At 40.0% G+C, this 22,080-nt stretch overlaps 1 protein-coding gene across 2 annotated transcripts in view; it reads left to right on the top strand.

Moving 5' to 3' along the window:
* The window catches only part of khdrbs2 (KH domain containing, RNA binding, signal transduction associated 2), a 44,670-nt gene that overhangs the window by 18,100 nt on the left and 4,490 nt on the right, over positions 1–22,080 (top strand). The window contains exons 4-10 of one of the 2 annotated variants that reach the window (XM_086122852.1): positions 285–431; positions 6,475–6,602; positions 9,952–10,141; positions 17,706–17,788; positions 18,037–18,095; positions 19,666–19,762; positions 21,642–21,687. In XM_086122852.1, the coding sequence (XP_085978978.1) occupies positions 285–431; positions 6,475–6,602; positions 9,952–10,141; positions 17,706–17,788; positions 18,037–18,095; positions 19,666–19,760 (702 nt within the window). In that variant the 3' untranslated portion in view covers positions 19,761–19,762; positions 21,642–21,687. Of the gene's footprint in view, positions 1–284; positions 432–6,474; positions 6,603–9,951; positions 10,142–17,705; positions 17,789–18,036; positions 18,096–19,665; positions 20,085–21,641; positions 21,688–22,080 lie in introns of those variants that run through there. The other variant, XM_086122853.1, reaches the window with a different exon arrangement.

Below are 22,080 nucleotides of genomic sequence, written 5' to 3'. Positions count from 1 at the left end.
CTGCAAGCTACAGTGTGATAAAAACAAACAAGAAAACAATTCTCGGTAAAATTTAAGTGTTTAAATATGATGTATTATCATTATTCGTTATTATTACTATTATTATTAATGTATTGTTGTTGTTGTTATTATTATACCCGGTATTTTGCTATTCAAACTTCTGTCCTGGCAACATTGTCAAGACTTATCTCATTAAAGTTCATGCACAGGCATATAAAACTGAACATATACTCTCGACGTAACTGAACTGCGCTGTATTTTCTTCTTTTTTTTTTTTTCCACAGGAAGAAGAATTAAGGAACAGTGGAGAGGCCAAATATGGCCATCTGAGTCACGATCTTCATGTTTTAATTGAAGTCTTTGCTCCACCGGGCGAGGCGTATTCCCGTATGAGCCATGCTTTGGAGGAGATTAAAAAATTCCTTGTTCCAGTAAGTGAACCGTTTTGACATCATTGTTTCAAAGCAGAACTTGATCTCTTGTAGAACTTCTCTTGCCAATGTCACTGCATTTGACTTGATTGTTTCAGGCAGGCTTACCGACATAAAGAATAAGTACAGTATTCAGAGTTGTTTGCTGCAAAGGGATTAGTATTGGTCTGATGTGTTTTCATCTAAACACTACATGACTACATTATAATCTCACTGAGAAATAAAAACATTCTATTCGGCAATTTAAATGCAATATGGCGCAGCCGGCAGAACTTGGCCAAAACAAATGTGCACAGTGTGTTATGTCTAAGCTGTTCATTTTCATTCAACTTGACAAATGTGACCAGCTGCACAAGTTTGTTTTATGGAGTTGACGCTGTTCCCCCTTCTTACAAGTGTCTTTGCAACTGTGCCAGAAGGATAATTATACCGCATATGTACTAAGCAGTTAGATATCAAATATATTAAATGTGCAAATGTAGAAAGTGGCCATTATGCAGTATGGACCAAAGTGTATAGAAACCAAATTTGTCAAAGAACTCTCAAATATACTGTTACAAAAGGATCCCAAAGAAATACAAGCCTGCTGTATTGTTGCGACTTTCCGCTTGTCCCTTCAGGGGTCGCCACATGATTTGTTTGGCACAGTTTGTCCTTCCTGAAGCAGCGGTGTCTTGCATGAACGACAGCAGCCTGTACTACTACAATGCTAGTACAAATGTAACCATGCTGCGCATTATAGTATATAAAGTTAATAGTAATAACTAGAGATGGGAGCAACTATAAAGGGGCCTGCAACCCTGGCCAAGTTGGGGTATTTGCACATTGGGGTACTGGTACAGAGGACAATAACCCTCTACAATAAAAGTATATATTCCAGGCCTGATGAATGTTCAAAGTTTAGACCCTCAAAAGTAGCCAAAATGTTTCTTCGTAAACAGCACATTGCCATGGCAACAGCATACCAATCTTTCAAGATATTTTCATCGTAAACACTTTTAGATGAAACACCCAAAATTTGAAGACGATCGGGTAATTTTTATAGGATGAGTTTGTTCCAATTTGACCTGTATAAAAGTAACAAAAATTGCATCAAATTCCGAACTAAAAATCAAACTGACGGCTGTCCAGTAAGATTTAATACATCCATCCATTCATTCATTTTCTGATCCACTTTATCCTCACAAGGGTCACGGGGCGTGCTGGAGCCTATCCCAGCTGTCTTCAGGCAGTAGGCGGCGGACACCCTGAACCAGTTGCCAGCCAATCGCAGGGCAAATCTAGACAAACAACCACTTGTGCTCACACTCACACCTAGGGATAATTGAGAGTGTTCCATTAACCTGCCATGGATGTTTTGGGAGGAAACCGGAGTACCCAGAGAAAACCCACGCATTCCCGGGGAGAACATGCAAACTCCACACAGGAAGGAGTCAAACCCACGACCTCTGCACTGTGAAGTCGACGCGCTAATCACTGGTCCACCAAGATTTAATACATGGCTCCAAAATACTTTTTTGTAGGTCTCGAGCTGTGATATACTCCTGCCAATTTTCGCAGATCTAGGTAAAACGTACAACAAATATTTTTTATTAAAATGTAATAAAAACATTTTAGGGCACTCTATCATCATGGTAACTTTGAGCGTCCCGCTTCCAGGATAGAGTCATCGTAATCAAAGCAAAAGTAGGCGCAATGTACAAATTGTAGTGATTTCACCAGGATGGCCAGGATGACTCCGTTCAGCACTCCCCCTAAGCAGCAGCAAAAGAACAAAGTCAACCATTAACATACCTGTCAACTTTTCAGAGCGCCAACCTGTATAAACTACCAAAAAAATCCTTATAAAGAGCAAAAAATCTTTATAACATACCAAAGCATTTTATATGTCAAAATAACGGCAGAAAAAAACCCCACGAAATTTTCAATGATATTTATTGTAGAGCTCCATAATACAATGTCTGGTTAATGTCTAATCATCATTCTACTTAGTGACATTCCTGTGTTCAGAGTTGTATTCCTGCGTTACTTTTTTCACCAACTCCAAATGCTGACCCATCGGCTCGAAGTTACAGCATCCATTCATATTTACTTTGGAAATGAAAGCATTCGAGTAGACTAGCACCATTCTGGGGGGGGGGGGGATTTTTAGAATGCATATGATTTGTGCGATACGGCCATATACGTAAGATTCACCACAAAATCCGTATGAACTATGGCTAAACCGTATGAGTTGACAGGTATGCATTAAGCATGAGAACGTACGAAACTGTGTATCCAAATTGACAGCCTAGTGATGTCAAGTGAGCTGATCTAATTGACCAACTTAGCAATAGACACCGCAATCCTGCTGCAGTTGTGTGCGTGTAGATAAACAGTCACATGGTGCTTCAGAGAACATTTTTCAGCAGGAAGTTGTGCAGGGCGGCCGGCATTGTGGGGATTTTTGCAAAGCTCCTTAAGCTTCATGAACAATGCCTGCTGCACGCTGTGAAGATTTGTGTTCACTAGGCAGTATGTTTAAGAGTCTTAACCAGTGTCGATGTGATAATAAGATCAAGAAGAGTAATTGCGGCGCAGAAGGCAGCGATAGCTTGTCGATGGTGCCGACAGGTGTTCAGTCATTCTTCTGCATTTGTGGAGAGCATAACAAAGGCCACACTTTTGTTTTAAATGACTGTAGTGTTATGCTTCTCATGAATTACTACTGCCAAGCAGGTACACTTTTTGGTTCTCGGAATACAGGGAGAGGTGAACTTCTGTCATTTGTATAGTCTCGTAATATGCTAGGCGAGCGCCGACTGCTGTGTTTGGACAAGAAATGAAAGAGCACACAGAGGAGCGGCTAGGTTAAACAGTTTCCAAAAAAAGCTCCACATTGTCTTGGCCGAATGCGAATCGCATTGCCTGGCATGTTAACCCCTTCGAGATCCAACTTTAGCTCCGTGATGGGCGAAGTGCATCACGCATGGTCAAAATTAATCTCTGTGAGCAAACAGTCTGACCCAAAGCGCCTGGGCGCGGTTTATCTCTGTGTACTCACGCTAACGCCTCTGTCAACAGTCAACATTTACAAGGTCTGGCACGTTTCTAGCGCTTTGAATAAACTGCCAACTTTCCAATTAAAAGACCTGCCAGTCTGAGTTCAAACCAACAGAATGCTGTCGGCCATATTAATTCATGAACAAGTGCGCGGCGTGTCAAATGTTTTCGATGTCTGGCATGAGGATTTTTTTTTTTTGTTCACACGTGATGTTCATGTGTAAAATTTGAGTTTAAAAAAAACTAACCCAAAAACATGTACGCCCTTGATTGCCGAAACATCTTGCACTCTTGTCTTCTGCTTGGCATTTAGTTTGTGCTGTTGTAGATCATTTACTCTCATTGAACAATGTAAAAGTATCTTCCTTCTTTGTCTGTGTGGCCTTCCCTGCCTTACCTGCTGCTTAAATATCTTCATCAAGCATTTAGGGTCATGCTTGATTGATGTATTAAAAAAATATATATCTTCACTTTGTATAACGTTTAAATGTGGGCATACTCTTAATGATTTTGGATTTGTCCATTTAAATTCTTAACTCAAACTGTACAAGTCCATCAAGACCACTAAAGTGCTGGCGCTCTGTTGGGGTATTTGCTGTTCTAATTAAGTCCTGCCGGTGTTGGTAGTGCACGTTTAAAACTGACAAAACAAATCAAAATAGGACTCTGCGGATGCTCATGGAAGAAACAACACAAGCAAGCAGCGTGTTTACCTTCTCGTTTGTGCCTTGATTTTATGTGTTTTCGCAGATGTACTGTATGCATCTAAATTTGTTAGAGCACAAATCAGTTGAAACCGAATCAGCAGTGCCTTTACCGGTGCGGGTAAAGCAGTTCAAATTCACAACAATAATTAAGTGAACTTCTGCAACAGTCTTCATGACATGATTTAAGCTTGTCCCAAAAATTCAGCAGTATTTTTAGTTTCGTACGGGATAGACATTATTGATTGAGAAAGGAAACTCATGCAGTGAACTCCTCAGTATCATTTTATGGTGACATCTTCTAACATTGCAATTAAATGTCAACTGCAGATGAATGCATACACTGTACGAGTAATAATAATAAATAATCCTGTTAGACATATGCTACTGGGTATTTTATCATACGGAATTTGCTCTGCTTTGGACTATGTGCAAGTGAAAATTGTATGGCGAAAATTATTCATTACTCTGATGTTCTTTTTACCAGTGGATAATTATTTTGCAAGAGTTTTCCAAACATTTGAAAATTTGCAAATGTGTATTTTTAAAGAATAATTTAAGTTGCGTTTCTTATTTTTGTTGATAATCTCTTCTTGGTTGAAACGAATTGTTGTCGGGCAAACATATCCTCTGAGCTATCCTGATGACTAAATGTAGCGTCGGTGGGCTTATACATGTGATCAAAAGAACTGCACAAAAGCAGGATATGAAGAGAAAAGGCAGCACATTTTTCATTTATGAGTTGCCATCTCATGTCGATGTTATCCCATGAAACATTGTGCAGTATTTCTGTCTATGAATTAAAATAAATGTGTCCATAGCTGCACTCAAGAGCTCTACAGAATCTAAAATAGTTCAAAAGCAATGATGTTGGGTGAATGAATACTGTAACTTAATTTTAGTTAGTGCCATTTACTTCAATGCCAAAGGAATAAATTTTGACATACAGTGAATTATGCGAATAATTGAATACAACTAAAACTGTTCAAGGAATAGATATTGGTTTTAATTGTTTTATTGCAATTATTACACCCACCACGCTGCAAATCAAAAATACGCACAGCCACTGTGACGCCCACAGATGTGAACGATAGGGGTGGAAGGCAGAGTGCCCACTTCACAACTGCGATCTCCCTGGCCAATTTTACATCATCTGTCCAAGGAAGACTGCTTGCAGTTCCTTATAAATGTACTCTGTGTGTTCCGACCTCCTGCGTGGACATGAGCAAATCAGTTTTTTCTCCTGCCATGTCAAGGCCTGTGCCTCTTTCACTCCAATTTTAAAAGGAATAAAAGGAGCTGTTTTCATTGATGACTAATCAAGTTGGTTGTGTTCACACCCACAACGGCGCGAAATGGACATTTTTAACTGCGGCAAGTTGCATGCATCTGTGGAAATACAAAAGCTTGGTCTCGACCGCCTCCACGCAGATTTAGGCCGTACCGCGCGTGAGCCTTGCAGCAGGCACGGAAATAGAGCCCATTGTCTGACTTGACAGTCAAGTCATATTCCAAAATAGTTACAAAACTGATGTTGTTTTTTTTAAAAATATATACAGGTGTATATCTTTTGCTATGAATCAAAAATTCTCTGTGCAATTAAGGCTGTGCAAACTCTGTACATATAATATTAGCACCAACGACGTGAGAGGTGCCCCAGCTGTTGCTTTAATCTCGACCATGAAAATGTTAGTTATAAACTACTCTATCTTTTTATATTTAAAATAAGGGGTAACATCTACTTATTTTACATTTATTTTAACAATGTTCATTCATAGCGCTTCTATTTACCCTTGGAGGGTTTTTACTTTTCTAGTTAAAAGTGTGAAAACATGTCAAAAATAAAAGAAACTGTTGCCGTCACATCTTTATTACCAGTAACACATTTAAGACGGGAGTGTGCCATTATTGTGACTTGACATGGCGTTTCTTTCTTGAAAATAATGTTTGTTTTGTCAGAAATTACATTTTCCTACCATGCTGCCTCTCTGTGTAATTGTTATCATGTTTGGTAATGGGATGACTAAATTGGTTCTCACCCATCAAAAATTTAAAAAGAAGTTGAAACCTTTAATTAGATTTTCTCTTCCAACACAAATAGGAAGATGGTCTGCGATGGACGATTTTGTGGGAGATGAATGCAAAACAGATTACTTTTTTATTCATTCCAATGAAAACACCCATCAAGACGATGTTAATTTGATGACAGTTGCTTCCGTTCAGAATGTCTGTGGGAGTCCGAGCACAATTGCATGTTTAGTTTTTAATATGTGAGGCATGCTGTTTTGCTTCCACAGGACTACAATGACGAGATCAGACAAGAGCAACTGCGAGAGCTTTCGCTATTAAATGGTTCCGATGAGTCCAGCAGAGGCAGGAATGCACAAGGAAGGAGCATTCGGGCAACCACCACAGTATCCAACAGGTAACTCATTCATTACACATACCGGAACAGGTTTATTAGGATGAGGTTATACAGTCAGGAAGGTGAAATAGTTTATGAGCAGAATAATGAAACTCATGTCTTATTATACACATGCCAAACATTTGCACACAGACCAGTGTGATATATTTCTTGCATCTAATGGCACACATCCCGCTAACTGAATCATGTTGCGAAGTGAAGGTTCACCATGTGGTCAATAAACGCTAACAGTGGCCAAAAATGTCCACTCTGTCATTGTCCATCCTGTCAGCAAGCTCACATATTTGATTGTTTGCTTGTAAATTGTCTGTTTGCAGTAAATTTATACAGTATTTAAAAGAAAAGAGTGTGGAAGCATGACCAGTATGCATTCCTAACTGTTTTGGTGAGGGGTTTGCATCGAGGATTTAGGAGGACGCAAATGGAGGGAAGAAAGGAGGCGAAGCAAAAGCGCTCTCAAAAAATATTTAATTTCAACCAATTTAAAACGAGTGAATGAGGCACTTTGGAAGAAGCAAAAAACTGAATTAAGAAAAATCCAAAAAGCCGTGATGTCCAGGACCGGCCCAGAAATATGCTGGCCGTTCAAGATAATTATCATATTTTCCCCAAATTGAGAGAAATATAAATGTTTTGTATTCAAAGGGTTATCAACTGTAACTCTGATTTAAGTCCTCCTAAAATTGCTGCAAGCCAGCTCAGAGCGTGCTTAACACCCCGAACCTGCAGTTAGTATGAGTTGTGTGCAACACAGTGCTCATTGTCAACAAAACACCCATCGATGGTCTCATTAGACAACATAAAGTATTTTAAGAGGACAATAAACATCAACTAACCCTAATAAGTAAAAAGCCTAAAATGTAAATCAAACCAACCACTTAATTAGCTCAGCCACGCCCGTGGTTACTTGGATGGAATTTTTGCCTTTTTGCCACCCTTTATTATTTCTTTATTCATTAGAGCAAATTGTCCACAGTATCACAGATGGTGGTCTTTGTAAACCGGTACGGTCTGTGAAATGTTGGCAGAACATAGAGACGTGCTGATTTCAACATTGTCACGGAATGCACATAATAACAACAACAAAAAAGTCAGCACCACCAGCAGCACTTCCCGACTCAGATTTACTGTTTATGGCACACTGATAAGCAATTAGTGTAAATCTCCATGAAAAATATGCACCGCCAATACCCCTTTGAGATGTTGTATTTATGGCTCACAATAGGCTGTTACCGAGAGGAGGATACACCAGAGCAAAAAAAAAAAAAAAAAAACACCCAAAAAAGCGATCCCAGCCCACCTGCATCATGTTCAAATGTAAGTTAAAGGATAATAGACTGCTACGTTCAATCCGGACCTGCGATCCACACAGTGGTTCTCTCGTGCTTATGCTGGACTGACACCCTTTTTACCAATCTAATTTTCCAAACTTGAACTCACCAGAAAATATTGTACTCTATATGACAATTTAAATTATGGAAGTGTCTGTTCGTTTATACGCTCGTAATGTAAACGTATGTTGGAAGGGCTCAAAATAAGTGGTTCCACTTCTCGAACAAACGCATAAAAACACAAAATTGCAAATGGGCCAGTGTTTATGTGCCACAATGCAAACCTGACCAATGTTATGAAATCACTGCACGAACAGTAACTCGTTACGCCCGTCACGCATTGAGATTGTTTTAAATATTTGAAGAAAAAATCAACATAGTGGCCGCCGCTTCGTATCTGTGTGAGACTCAGGAGGCGGACAGTGCCACAGTTCTTTGTGTTTCCCTCATAACTAATTAGCTCATTCAGTACCAGCCAATTCTGGACCGAGTCTGAAAAGACGTTAAACGTCTTTGGGAGTGAATGAGTTAGGGAAGCGAGCCCGTTTCGTGTGTGAGCCTGCCTTTGCGTCAAACTAAAGCATCTTAACGTGGCACGGGCTCCTCATCACGCCGAGGCCATGGTAGCTGGCCTGGCCAGCTGCATCCAGTCTGAGCATTTGCTGTCTTGAAGTAAATGCATCGTGACGTTATTGTTTACGCACTTATAAATGGTGACATCTTCCCAGGGCTTGTCTGTGACGGCAGAACTTGTTTCAAAATATTTGTAGCTTCTTCTCTTCAAGCTGTTGCTTTAAGAAGTGTTTAAAAAAAATTGAGACTACCGTGCTTAATATATGTGAATGAACTCTCTCTTGATAAATCACGTGATGTTGACGTCAATCTGCACGTGTCACATTGCAGTAAAACAGATCTTGTGATCAACAAAATGGAGCATGCAAACAAGTGACCAGAGATCTTCAGTTGGAATCATTTCAATTGGAATTTAAAAAAAAACAACCTCAAAACAATATTATGTCACAGCTTAAGGTAGCTGATAAATAGTTTCATGTTCTTTAGAAGTTGAATATTCAGTGAAAGTCTGAGGGTATTTTAACTCCTGATCACTGCCAAGCAAAACATTTTACTTCTTTGAAAACTTTGTTTTAGAGAACATGTGAGAGATTGCATGACCACATTTTGTGAAAGTCACGTGATCCACAAGTTCAATTTCAAGGTCAAATCATGCATCAAAAGGTCAAGTTACTAACATATGCATCAATATTCTAAAATGGTATCACGCCGAATCCTTGTTGAATTCTCTTTCCAACGACGCCTGTTTTGTGATGATTTTCCCAATCACTCCTGAATTAAGGTTTTTGCTGAAAATGTCAGAATTCAGCGAGCCGTCGCTCCCAAGCACCTTCTCCGATTGACCCCGAATTTGACATTTCGTGTTGTGCTATCACGATCAACAAGCACACAAGTTTAATTAAAATCAAAATTTTCTTGCTTAAGATTTTCCGTGTTTTGTGGCTGAAGTGCCATTCACCTAAATATATAATGTTAACATTTATCGATCATTCACATACAATCGCAATACAAACATACAATTGTACCTTCACACAATATATTTTTTGTTCATTCACATCAAGTAAATACAAGTCAATTACGTGCACATACAATACAAATGTTTGCGTGCCCATGCCCGTTCACACACATTGTAAACCATGTCTGTCCGTTTATAACTCAATGTACCGGTAATTGTTCATTAATTAATTCACATTCACATGAAAATACTGCATCTGTCTGTCGATACAAACGGACACATAAGGTTGAGGTTATGCTGAATTTCAGGTTTCATCCAGGCCTGCTTGTCTGTGAGAGGACCGCCGACTGGAGCTGCCTGGACACAAGCAGCAATAAAACTGATTTCACTGATTTCGCAGCAATTTACAGACTGCTCAGTCAACTTGCAGGGTAGATTCCCAAGGCAAATCACCGCCAAGCTCTTATGCTTGCTTGCATGCTTTGTACAGGGCCCGCAGGAACACAGGAAGGAGCACAGTAACACCTCGGGGGACGGCTGCCACGACGCACGGCAAACTTGCCGCATCTGTTTTAACGAGGGACGCTCAAACCCCGAGAGCCAGGGGAGCAGCGGTTGCGGCAATTGGAGGGTACCGACCTCCACCGTTAGCCGCCACGCATGACTCATATGACGACTATGTGAGTCTAATCCTCTTTGCTCAAAGTTAAAAGTAGAGCTCATAGTAATTGCTGGTGAACGGTAAATCAGACTTGATTTAATCCGCCGGTAATGTGATGAGTCTTATATTACATCTCGAGGTAGGGCAAATTGGAGCATCAATGGATTCCATTATTTGGAAAAATTGGAGCAAGGAGCCAACTTTTTTTCATTAAAAAGATGTATAATTACTTCCACTGAATTAACGTCCCCAGAAAATATCATGGTGGGTCATAGACGCAGGAAGAATGCATTACATTTTTTGTCAGATGCTGTTTAAAAACAAAAATCCCTGCTGTGTTTATAAATACAGTCAAATCTCAGCTTTCGAATGTCTCTGTTCTCAACAAAATCGGTTTTCCACCAAAAACTTTGAGTTTTTTATGCCTCGGATTACGACCGAAAATCGGTTCTCGACCAAACTGAGCGCACTTGAATGTGTGCCACTTCGCTCCTCTTGCCTTCCTTACACGAGGAAGTGACACTTTCTCACAATGGAACGCTACACAAGGAAGTGTCACTTCCTCGTGTAGCGTTCCATTGTGAGCAGACGTGTTCAATAAAGATTTTTTTTTTTAAAAAGAGCGTGGTTTCGGTTTTAGAACAAATCGGTTTTCGAACAGCCTTCTGGAACGGATTATGGTTGCAAACCGAGGTATGTAGTACGGAATGGTGAAATTGCCAATGTAGAGTAAACATTTTTGACTGGGCTATGTTATTGAAACGTACAGCAAAGTTGTACGAAAAAAGTGGTGAAGTCATTGGAATGCCCTGAAAAAGTCGTTTGAACATATTTGGTAAAGCCGTTTCAACATACTGCTAAAACATAGGGATGCACTTGCCCATGCCTAGTGTCGCATCATGGAAATTTTTTTTTCATGTTTTTAACATTTTACTTATAATTGACCAAATACGTTTGAATGACTTTGCATTCCACGAAACGCCATAGCGTACTCAAAAATGCTTACCCCACATTGGCAATTCCACACTTCTATAGAATTGCTAGCTCGGGCATTTTTTGGGAAAATGGGGAGGCAAACAGTCCAGAGTGTATAATGCCTGTGTAACCATCGTTGGCTGGGATTTGGCCGCAGTTCATTCGTGATACTTAATGAATGCAGGGAACAATCAAAGTAAGAACAAAAAAGCATTCCCCATGAAAGTTTTTCCACTTGGTCAAAATAATTGTATTGTTTCTCCCACTATGTTGCGGTTCATCATTTGTGTCCATTCGACTTTGTGGATTTTCAAGTGATCCTTTTTTGTGGGTTGTTAGTGTACACTTACTTACTGTAATGTCCTCCCATGGGGTGAAGGAGGGCGGCAGTCTCCAGGAGAACAGTAAAAGACATAAACATAATGAGCATAATCATGCAGGAGCTGTTGCTGGCCATGAGCACGGACACATCAGTACATACAGTATTTTCTTTACAGAAAAACCACTGAGGGTTTGCGAGTTGTTTGCGAAAGGTTGTGTGTTCTCGTCAGGGTCGCTAACATTTGCCAATCAGTCACCATAGATTTGATAGATATGAGCCAGCCCGTACTTTTCTTGTCGCAGGGGAATTTTCAACATGTTCAATATTTCCTTGCGACAAATGTTCACAAATGTTTGCGACCTTGAATGAACCCTGACGTGAATGCACATTCGCCAACTTTCGCCAGGAGAAGCAAATGTTTGCCCCTCTTGGGGATAGGAGCTTTCCAAATTTCCTTGCGACAACAAAAACCCTTAAAACTGTTTGGCGAATGTCTAATGAACATCTGGAGAACGTTTGTTAAACGTTTACGAGTTTGAACGAATCCTGTTCATTCACTACCTATGCCAAATTTCACCCCGTTCTCCCTGGATGTGTTTCAATCAATGTAAAGTGTGTTTTTATTTAGTTTTGAATTGTTCAAATGGGTGATGGGGGTGGGGGGGACTATCAACAAGAATTTGTTTATATGGTCTTTTTAGATTGTAGGTTTTCACCTGGGTTCTTTGAATATATCTCCTGTGATAAAGAGGTCGTTGAATCTGCCACTGCTCATAACATGAACATCTTTCAAATACTCAACTGACTTGCACTGGTGGCTCCTCACGCTAAAGATTCATATCAAAAACACTTCAACTCCAACGCGAGATTGTCTTGAGATTTTGTCAAGGTCGTTTTAGATTTCAAGGTGACCTCCAAGTTCCACCAAAACATAAAAAGGCTCCCCTTTCACCAGTGGAGCCCATTTGAGGCTCCCCTGCAAAGCACAGCCCCTCTGTGTGCTGGCATGTGAAGATTGGGCTGTCTGTACAAGGAGATGCACAAGCAAAGTCTCATTACCAAACCAAATTGAGTTCTGATGTGGAGCCTGCGTATTTCTGCAAAGTGAAAAAGCGCAACGTTCCTTCTCCTTGGAATTGGAGGTTAGAAAGGAGGTTGGGAGCACAGAGACTAGGGGATTACAGGAAGAAGATGAGTTTGTCCTGAACAGTTTCTTCTTTCATATCTTACTTTGGCGGGTGTTTCTTTTTTTTTTTTTCTGCTACATTACACAGTTTCCTTTGAGCGTATTCTGAAGGCTGCAAGATCTTTTTTTTTTTTTTTTTTTTTTTTAATGCAAGGGTTGTGTATTTTTTCCCCCCAGTGACTGAGTTTAGGGTCGGTATAATGCTTCTCTTTATGCCAAACCAAACATTCTATTTTGAGTGCGGTAATCAACAGTCACTCAGCACGGGCGGGTTTGGCTCTGCAAAGATGCACCCTGTGCGGATATTGTGTCACTTTCTCCAGAGGCCGATGACTTATGTACGCTGTCAAAGTGTCAAGCTGTCTCCTAAAAGTGATACCATGTCCATGGCACCTATTGAGGGTGGTATTGATTTAAAACTTCAACAGAAAGTACAAAGAAGCTGGCAGTTATCATGTTTCTTTGCCTCTTCATAATTTATGAATTCAATATTCTTTCCCTATATCTTTCTACCACAAATCTCACCTTGCTATAACCTTTCTGGCCACTACTGCATCTGCTAGATGGAAGCTACAAAGAAACCAGTTGTGAATAGGATTCCAAAAGGACATTTTCCACTACATTTCCATTGGAACTTCAGCAAAGGAGTTTGGGAAATATTTAATTGGAAAAGTCGGACAGCTCGTAAATTATTTAATTCATTGGTTTGAAGTGGAAATTTTGAGGACTGTAAGTTATGAACATGGTAATTGATTTTTTTTCCCTCTCATTTATTTATGTAGACTACTATTTCTGTGCTGTTTTCTTCAAACGTTTGTTTTATTGGTTGAATTATTGTTTTCTCTGGGTACTCCGAGGCATTCCAAGATTACAAGATTACATTACTCTTAACTGTCCAAATTTCATGTGAGTGGTTGTTTGCTGGAACTGGCTGGAAATCATAAGGATAAGGATTATCATGCGATATATTTTTTGTTGTTATTTTTGAGTTGCCTTGTTATTGAGTTCATTCATACACACTGTAGTTCCGATCATAATTTCACTCTGATATCTGAGCAGGTGATTATTGATGTGTTTCAGTTGTTTTGGCAGACAAACAAAAAAAAAACTTAACCAGAACAAAAACAACCTCATTAGCCTATGATTAACAGTATTGTACAGTGTTTGCGTACACAACGCTCACAACCATCATGGGCTCTGTGATTCATTTCTATTCCACAAAATGAGTCAAGAGGCAAAATTATGATTAGTGGACAGAAATACGTCATCGTCATGATCATCATCATCATCGCCATCCTTGTTTTCCGCTTATCTGAGGTCGGGTCACAGGGGCAGCAGCTTTAGCAGTGAAGCTCAAACTTCCCTCTCACCATTCACTTCATCCAGCTCATCTTGAGGGATCCTAAAGCAAGATGCCTGGGTGGTTCATAAAGTATGCCCACACTCCTCTACACCTTTCACCGTGGGCAACTCCAGAATGGGAGAGTGTCCAACCCCTTTCGAGAGTACTGGTACCAGAGCAGAGCCCAAGCTGTGTGCGGATGTGAGTTCAATTATTTCTAGTTGGAACCATTCTGCCTAACAACACCAGCTTGGGCTCTTTCCCTGCCAGAGAGCTGACATCCCATGTCCCTAAAATTAGCTTCTGTAGCTGAGGGTCGGACCGCCAAGCTGTCTGCCTTTGGCTACTGCCCAGCTCATAGAGCACCCAACCCCTTTGGCCCCTCCCACAAGTGGCAAGCCCATGAGAAGGGGGACCCCATGGGTACAGGCCCAGCCATCAGGCACTCGGCAATAAGTCACACCATCAGGCCTGGCTCCAGAGGGGGCCCAGGTGACCTGCATTCGGGCAAGGGAAAACTAGTTGCAAAATTTTCATTCATCATAAGGGGTCTTTTGAGCTGTGCTTTGTCTGGTCCCTGACCTTGGACCTGTTTGCAAGGGTCGCGGGGTGTGCTGGAGCCTATCCCAGCTGTCTTCGGGCAGTAGGCACGGGACACCCTGAACCGATTGCCAGCCAATCGCAGGCACATATGGACAAATAACCATTTGCACCCACACTTACATCAAGGGACAATTTTGAGTGTTCCATTAGCCTGCCAATGAATGTGTTTGGAATGTGAGAGGAAACCGGATTACCCGGAAAAAAACCCAAGCAGGCCCGGGGAGAACATGCAAACTCCACACAGGAAGGGATCGAACTCACGACCTCTGCACTGTGAGGTCAACGCGCTAAACACTGGACCACCCTAATAACTGATCATGTGATCGTTATTTTCCACTTTGTGTAGCGTGAGCGTGGTTGTCGCACAAAACCTCTTAAGAGACTATTTGGGATTAATGAACCCCGTCTCGCCGCCATGTAGTTAAATGACAGAGAGCATCATTCTCGCTCTTCAAAGAACACAATCAGGATCGAAGGGCATTCATGCAATGAGCGCAGTGGGGGTGGCGGTTGTTCTACACTGGCTATATGCCAGAATCAAGGGCAATGACAAAGTAGCAACCATCTTTACAGCACGTTAATGCTTAAAAAGTGTCCTGGGCACGCTGAAAAGTATTGATGGGCAACCAAAAGTCAGCATTTGCGTTCTGTGCTGTTGGTAATCAAGCTCAATATTCAAACAGTTTGATGTGAGCTGACATTTCCTACTTTTGTAGATCTGTCAGTCGTCTGCGCTAAGCTGCAAAATTCCATTTTTGCTATGATATGAAAGTGCTTCCAATGCAGATCTCTTATCAGGTCAAAAGAGGACTGTTTTCCACAGATAACATATCTGCTTTTTCAGCAATCGGCGGATATTTCCACTGTTAAGATATATCATTCGGGTTTCCCCCCCATCACAGTATGCTACAACAGTATGGAATATAATTTGGTGCTTTTTACTTTAAACATGTGTTATCGAGTGTGGCAAAACGGCATGAAAGGAAGAAAAAAAATGTGTGATTCAAGGAAAGACACAATAGCACCTTCTGCAGATGGCCTTAGTACCAAAGTCTTGGGAATAAAAAATCTAAAAATTCATTAAGCAGTGTTATTTCTTCAGCAGGACAAACACAAAATGTAATGTACACAGGATAAGAAACCTGCAGTAAATTATGGTTGAAACTGAAAAACAAACCTGTATGACAAAGCAATTTTTTAAGGGTTTTTTTTTTTTTAAAGCAGAGACACATACTCCAGTGAAAGGTGAATAGTTTAAAAACACAAAGTACTTTAGGGTAAAAAAAAACAGGTGGTTTCAAGGAAGCTTGTGTTTATGTTGTTATAATATATAATCATACTTATATTCTACACCTATGATGTGGTGAGTGTGGAAATTGTTGGTCAAATTTGAAATGCATTGCTTGCTTCTGCAAAATCTGAGCCCTGCAACCATAACAGGGCTGGAAAAAAAAACGCTAATGTGATTAAACACAGAGCTTTGGGAGGTTTGGAGGGGGAAAAAAAGAAACTCCATCATCTGTGGAAGCGGCAAAAGACAGCCTTTTGAAATGAGGAGAAAAATCCTCCCCGGTTTAGCTGTTCTCTGAAAGATGCTTCGGAGCAGGAGGGGAGCACTTTCTCAGGCCACTTCTGAGGACAACAAGCTCATCTGCTGTGTTTAGAAGTCGACGTGTATCCCTTTTCTGTTTATCGAAAAATACGGATGACTCACTCTTCTGAGGCAATATTATTTAACTGAAAACAAAACTTAGACTGAGTGTAAATCACAGGTGAGAAAAGAAACAGTTTGTTCAAATTTTGTCCGATTTTTTTTTCCCAACCCCCCACATTTTAACCTCTCACCCCAGCGACAACCAATGCAACTGAGAAAGTCATGTGGAAAATTGATTCGGCTTATCACAGTTTTGAGGTGATAATAAGGGCTTGATTTGAGCAAACCATATGAATAAATAATGAGAATATGCCTGAACAAAAGGTCCATTTGCAGAGGTGGAAAGCGTGAAGCACGACAACCATTCACCGAGACAAAATAAATAAATAAATAGATACGGAGCAAATCTCATTTTCCTTCCCATCCTGCTTTACGGTGGCATATTGAGAGGCAGCCCGGCGTGAAGATCCGTCACTGTCGGGGGAAATGCAGGTTGTCAACTGATAATGAAGCGCATGGCTACAGGCCTTCAGCTCCTTGCTGGTCTAATTATGCCCAATAAGAACCCTCCACCTTTGTGTTAACATTTGATTTATTCCTACCTGCTTGGATAAAAGGACCCGTGTTATTATTTTATTTCTTTTTTAACAAATGATAGTCAAACTTGAAGAACCATCTGTCATTAATTAAAGGACACAAGGGCACACAGTCGCTCCCGATCGTGTTTTTAAAGGCATTGTCTTGGAAACAGCGGAACCTTGAAAGTACAATTTGACATAAATCTTCGGGGGTGAGGTTGGACAGCATTGTAGTTTGACTGATCCATGTCTGCCTCGCAGTTCCGAGGTTCTGGGTTTGATTCTTAGCTTCGGCCTTCTTGTGTGGAGCGCTGCAGCTGCTCCAGCCTCCTTCCACTTTTCAAAATATGCACATGGAATTAATTGAAGAGAAATTCCTCTCACTTTTGTCCGCCACACTCTTTCTAGTTATAAATAGTAAGTCCTTGCAATGAATTCAGCTTCTCTGAAAGCTTTAAAAATATATTTTCCCTTTGTTCCCAGATTAAAAAAAACAAAACATTGCTTTGTGTGGATCAAAAAAATACGTAATATGTCTTTTAGAAGCACACAAGGGGCTTGTCCTTAGAAAAAAAATTACGGCGACCCTGTCAGAGAATGTATGTATTGTGTGTTTTCTGCAGCAAATTGAACTGGCATATTTGTTTGGTATTCACAGAGTTGTCAGTGGGTGTTTGTGCTTGCTCTTTCGAACTGCTTATCCGCTCGGCATTGAAATTGAAGCCCCAGAAGGTGTTAATTTAGCTCCAATTGAGAAACATTTTCTCCTGCAAACCTTAATCAATAATTGCAACAGGGTGTGTATATTTCTTCCCGCATTATGGGCATCGCCTACAGTACTAGGCATGGATCGTTGTCGGTGAGAGTGCAAATAAATGAGCGGAGGAGTCAACTGTTTTGCTGACACCGTCTTTCCCGCGCAGGGCTACGACGATGGCTATGGGGGCGAATACGACGATGACAGCTACGATGCCTACGACGATAACTTCAGCAATCAGTCGAAGAGGTGACGTTTACACACAGTTCAATCATTCCGCATTTGTTTTTGAAGTTTGCTGTTAACTCGCATGCATCTCTTTGGCACGGCATTTGGCATGTACACACAAAACATCTCCATGTCTCGTTTTTATTCTTCTTAGCCAGCAAAGATTTTAAATGGAGTCATCGTTTTGTCATCTTAACTTCATGCGTCGATTGAGCATGATGTACAACATATCGTGACTACTTGATCATGTTGACGTCTTTATCATTTAGCATCTCGGAATATTATGAATATGGGCAAGGAACAAATGACGACGCCTATAACAACTATGGTAAGTGACTAAGTGCATATTTTTTTTAACTGGTGTAGTTTGGTCACAACTGTTATGTTCAAATGACCCTGATTGCATTTGTGGCTTATATGTCACATTTTTTAAAAATGTAATTAGTATACAGTCTTTGTAAGCTTTTGAATAGAACTATTTAAATATGAATACATGGTTGTTCATAGGTTAGAGGGTCTTTACTTTTAAAAGATGTTTTTACCACATTCATAAGACCTTGTTTGTATCTGTGATTAATGTGAAGTCATCTCTAAAAAAAATAATCAATAAAACAGTCCTTTCAAACATAAGCACATTTCGAAATGAACTGAAACTTATGAACTGTACGACATATACGGTGAATCACGAAAGTAAGTACACGTCTCACATTTCTGTAAATATTTGTTATCATTTATGTGTCTTTTGCGATACTCAGAACAGTATTTTAAACGGTATTTGTTTTCAGGAAAGGTTGCATATGCTGAAATCAAAAGCTATTTCAATCAAAAAAATTTAAACAGCTCAAATGACATTTTAACATGGGACTGTTTTTTGACAGCAGTTGGACGCAATCAAAACAACAACAAAAAATAATTTACATAATTTGGAACGCAGTGTAGTGAGTGAAGCATTGCTGTTTCTTTTGTTAAAACCACAAATGAGGCACATTGAGATGTGACTTCATACTTCATAGACTGTAATACGTTATGTCCTGGGATTGCTGAACAAACTAAGCCTCACAGCTAAAGAAGAGCCAGTGTGTTCATCCCAAGGCACAAACAAGGCAGATATGCACGACCTCACTCCTGGAAATAAGCCCGAATACGGGGCAGGCGTTAATCAGCATTAAAAAGTGTTGCGTTAAAGGGAGTTTGGGTAGCGCGCTAATTTGACGTCCCTAATAAATATGTCCAATCGGCTTCAGGATCAATCGTTTTTAGAATTTTAATCCATTCCGATCCTGTTATTGTCTTCAATAAATGCATTGGAAATGTTTGCAAGCCACCACTGATTCCCTCTTGGCTCCAACTGCAGTCAGTGTGCCAAAAGAAAGTCGCGTCAGGAAATGACGGATGCACATTGTGAAGGTGGACGGTTTTGCCTCTCGGATGTGGGCCCTTGACGGCTCATTCCAGACGAAAAAAAAATGAATCCGACCACAAATCTTTTCCAACAAAAAACACCTACTGACCTGCTTGTCACAGGTTGGTGGCACAGTCAGACGGTTGCCGTGGCTTTGCAAGCTTTTTGCACAGCCAAATTCGCACTGCAGTGTTGATGATGATGATGACCAAAAACCAAGAGGCCACTGATTTGATTTTCTGCTCCATAAACATTTTCCTATTTGGAAGCCTGCTCAATGTGCCATGCACAAGAGGTGGCCGCCTTTTTTGTAATGTGACTTTAAGGGAGGATGGAGCTGCTGGCTGTCAAAGCACATCAATGCTCCAACAGAGGCCAAAGTCCTTGTAAAGTTAATTTTGTGGAGAATCTCTTCTCAGATTCACTGTGATTCAGTCACTGTGACAAAAGGTGATACCTGTGCACACTAACGCCAATGCTTTGACTGGTTTTGCAGAGGAGGAGTGGCCCATTTCCCGTCCCAGTCTCAAAGCTCCAGTTCTACAGTTGACAAGATGGGGATACAGAAAACATCCTTACAATCGATACTGAAGGTGCCCCACATGTGACCTGCAATTTATGTCAACTTATTAATACTCATGTCAAAACCTTTTTTTTTTTTGTCCGTTGCATTGAGATAAGCCCTTGAAGCAGTGGCTTTTCAAAGTGAGATGCAAGATCTTGAGAAAAATAAAGACAAAAATACTCTCCAAAGCAAGTTTAGTTCCTAGAGTGAGTCTGGGGAGAGCAGATCGCTGCACCAATTAAATGAGGAAAATCAGTGTGTGTGAAAGAGACCAGGTGCAATTATTATGAAAAAAAAAAAATCCAAAAAATGTTCTTTGTTAAGTCGAGTTTTGCACGGTGTGCAGTTATGAATTCTGTTGGTGTCAGAACCCACTGTGATGATTCAAAAAAGCAGTTTGTAATTTGTGATTGACACTTTGGAAATTCCCTTCTCTAAAGCACATCAACTTGCATCATAATTGGGGGGGGGGCTATCTACACAAATGTAAAAAATGAAAAATGACACTTTTTAAAAACTATTTATGGCTATTTTATTTCTGTATTGCCTTGATTCCCAAACACCGCCAATGCAAACATACGGCGCAATAGTTTTCCCTTGGTGGTGAGCAAGTTTGTGACTCGCCAACAATTCCAAATGATCTAAATGCACCCTCAATCCTCATGAAAAATTAATCCGAAATGACTTCTGTACACCACCTTTAGTGTGCAATTTTGTAATTGCAGGTTTGTGATCACTGTATTGTTTGGAAGTAATTGCATGTTTGACAAAAAAAAAAAAAAAACAATAGGAAGGAGAAAGTAAAGAAAGGAATAAAACCCAATTCCAAATGACCCCCGTGTTTCTCTCTCCATGATGATGTCATGTTAAAAAGGGCAAAGGTCTAACCACCTTTTTTCATTCACAACCGTTTTTTTTTCTCTCTGTGGTAGAAAGCAATCAAGCAATGTACAGTCTGTACTTTCTAATTAGTGCTTTTATTCTGTGTGTCTGACCTCGTTGTACATAGACTATTTAATAAAAACAAATCTAAAGCCCTGCACCGTGTGAAAGACTCTCTGAATACAGTAGGTGGCTATGTATGTGTGTTTCATTTTTTTTTGCACTTTCATTTGCTGTCAAAATGCAACACCGTTTATGCGATTAAATATTTGCATTACTGACACCTACTCACTGCTTTAGGAGCCCACGTAGATCTTCTATTTATCATTTAAATCGATGCTTAAATATCCTTGACACTTATAACATCCTTATGTAAGAATTTGTTTTGTTCCGCCTTAATCCATCTTGTGAAGTTTGACGTCAATAAACAGACTGATTGACATTGAGAATCATATGCTGTTAAAGAGGTAAGAAGTCCCCTTATATTGTGTTATCTTAACTCTTAAATCAAACTGTGACTTAAGACCACAACTAACATACTTCTTGGAATTTCTGAGTGAAAAATTGCAGCGTTGATCTGCCTACTCTTCGATGTCTCTAACGTTTTTTTGTTTTTCTGTCATTGAATTTGAGATCTTACGATGCATCTCTTAAACCTCATCGCTGCTGTCCAGATAAACTCTAAACAGGTAATTAAATACTGATGTAATATTCAAATCTAACAACCACTAACAAAAAAGTAAACCTGCCCAGAATAAATATTCCTGCTGATTTAAAAGTTCCTCTAATTAGATGCTTATAATAGCTACATTTTTACAAATGACGCTAAACTGCACTAAAATGCTGTTCTAAATGCCACATGAATTCAGTTCAGAGCTATCCTACATTCAATTCCAGGCTTTTCCTTTCGATTGGTTTACTTTTTTCACAGTGATAGAATGCAGCGACCTCTCACATGCATGAATGCCAGGATTTACCAAGTTATTATTTTTGATGCAAAATATAATTTGTTTGCTTTCTTTTAGGTATTAAAGCACCATCGGTGGTCAAGACGTATGCGTCATAAAACAGGTGAGTGGATGCATGAAACCGACGCTATAAAAGAAAACAATAAAACTAACCCCTTGCATGCGTACGATTGTGTAACATTGTGGTTATCCTCATTTATATAGACGGGCAATATACATAAATTATTAGGTTTGGCTCATATATCCCTTCGCTGGTTAAATCAAATACCAATAAACAACTGTAAAGTTTTCTGTTTATTTTCATTCACTGTGTGCTGAAAATGTCAACAAAACATCCGCAAAAAATGGTTGAACGCGCTTTAAAAGGTGCATGTCTCCTTTGTGTTTCATGCTGCAAGATTGAAATGTCGTATTTTTTCCAAATATCAGCTCATTTGAAACTTTCCACAGGGATTGCAAAGAGCTTTTTTTTTTTTTTAATAACTCTGACAGCCCA

The sequence above is a fragment of the Hippocampus guttulatus genome, chromosome 10 (genome assembly GCF_054856545.1).
Source record: "Hippocampus guttulatus isolate MCC_2025c chromosome 10, RoL_Hgut_1.0, whole genome shotgun sequence".
In the NCBI taxonomy this organism is placed as follows: domain Eukaryota; kingdom Metazoa; phylum Chordata; class Actinopteri; order Syngnathiformes; family Syngnathidae; genus Hippocampus; species Hippocampus guttulatus.
Note: the sequence above shows the minus strand (reverse complement) of the source record. Positions and strands in the feature narration are given on the sequence as shown.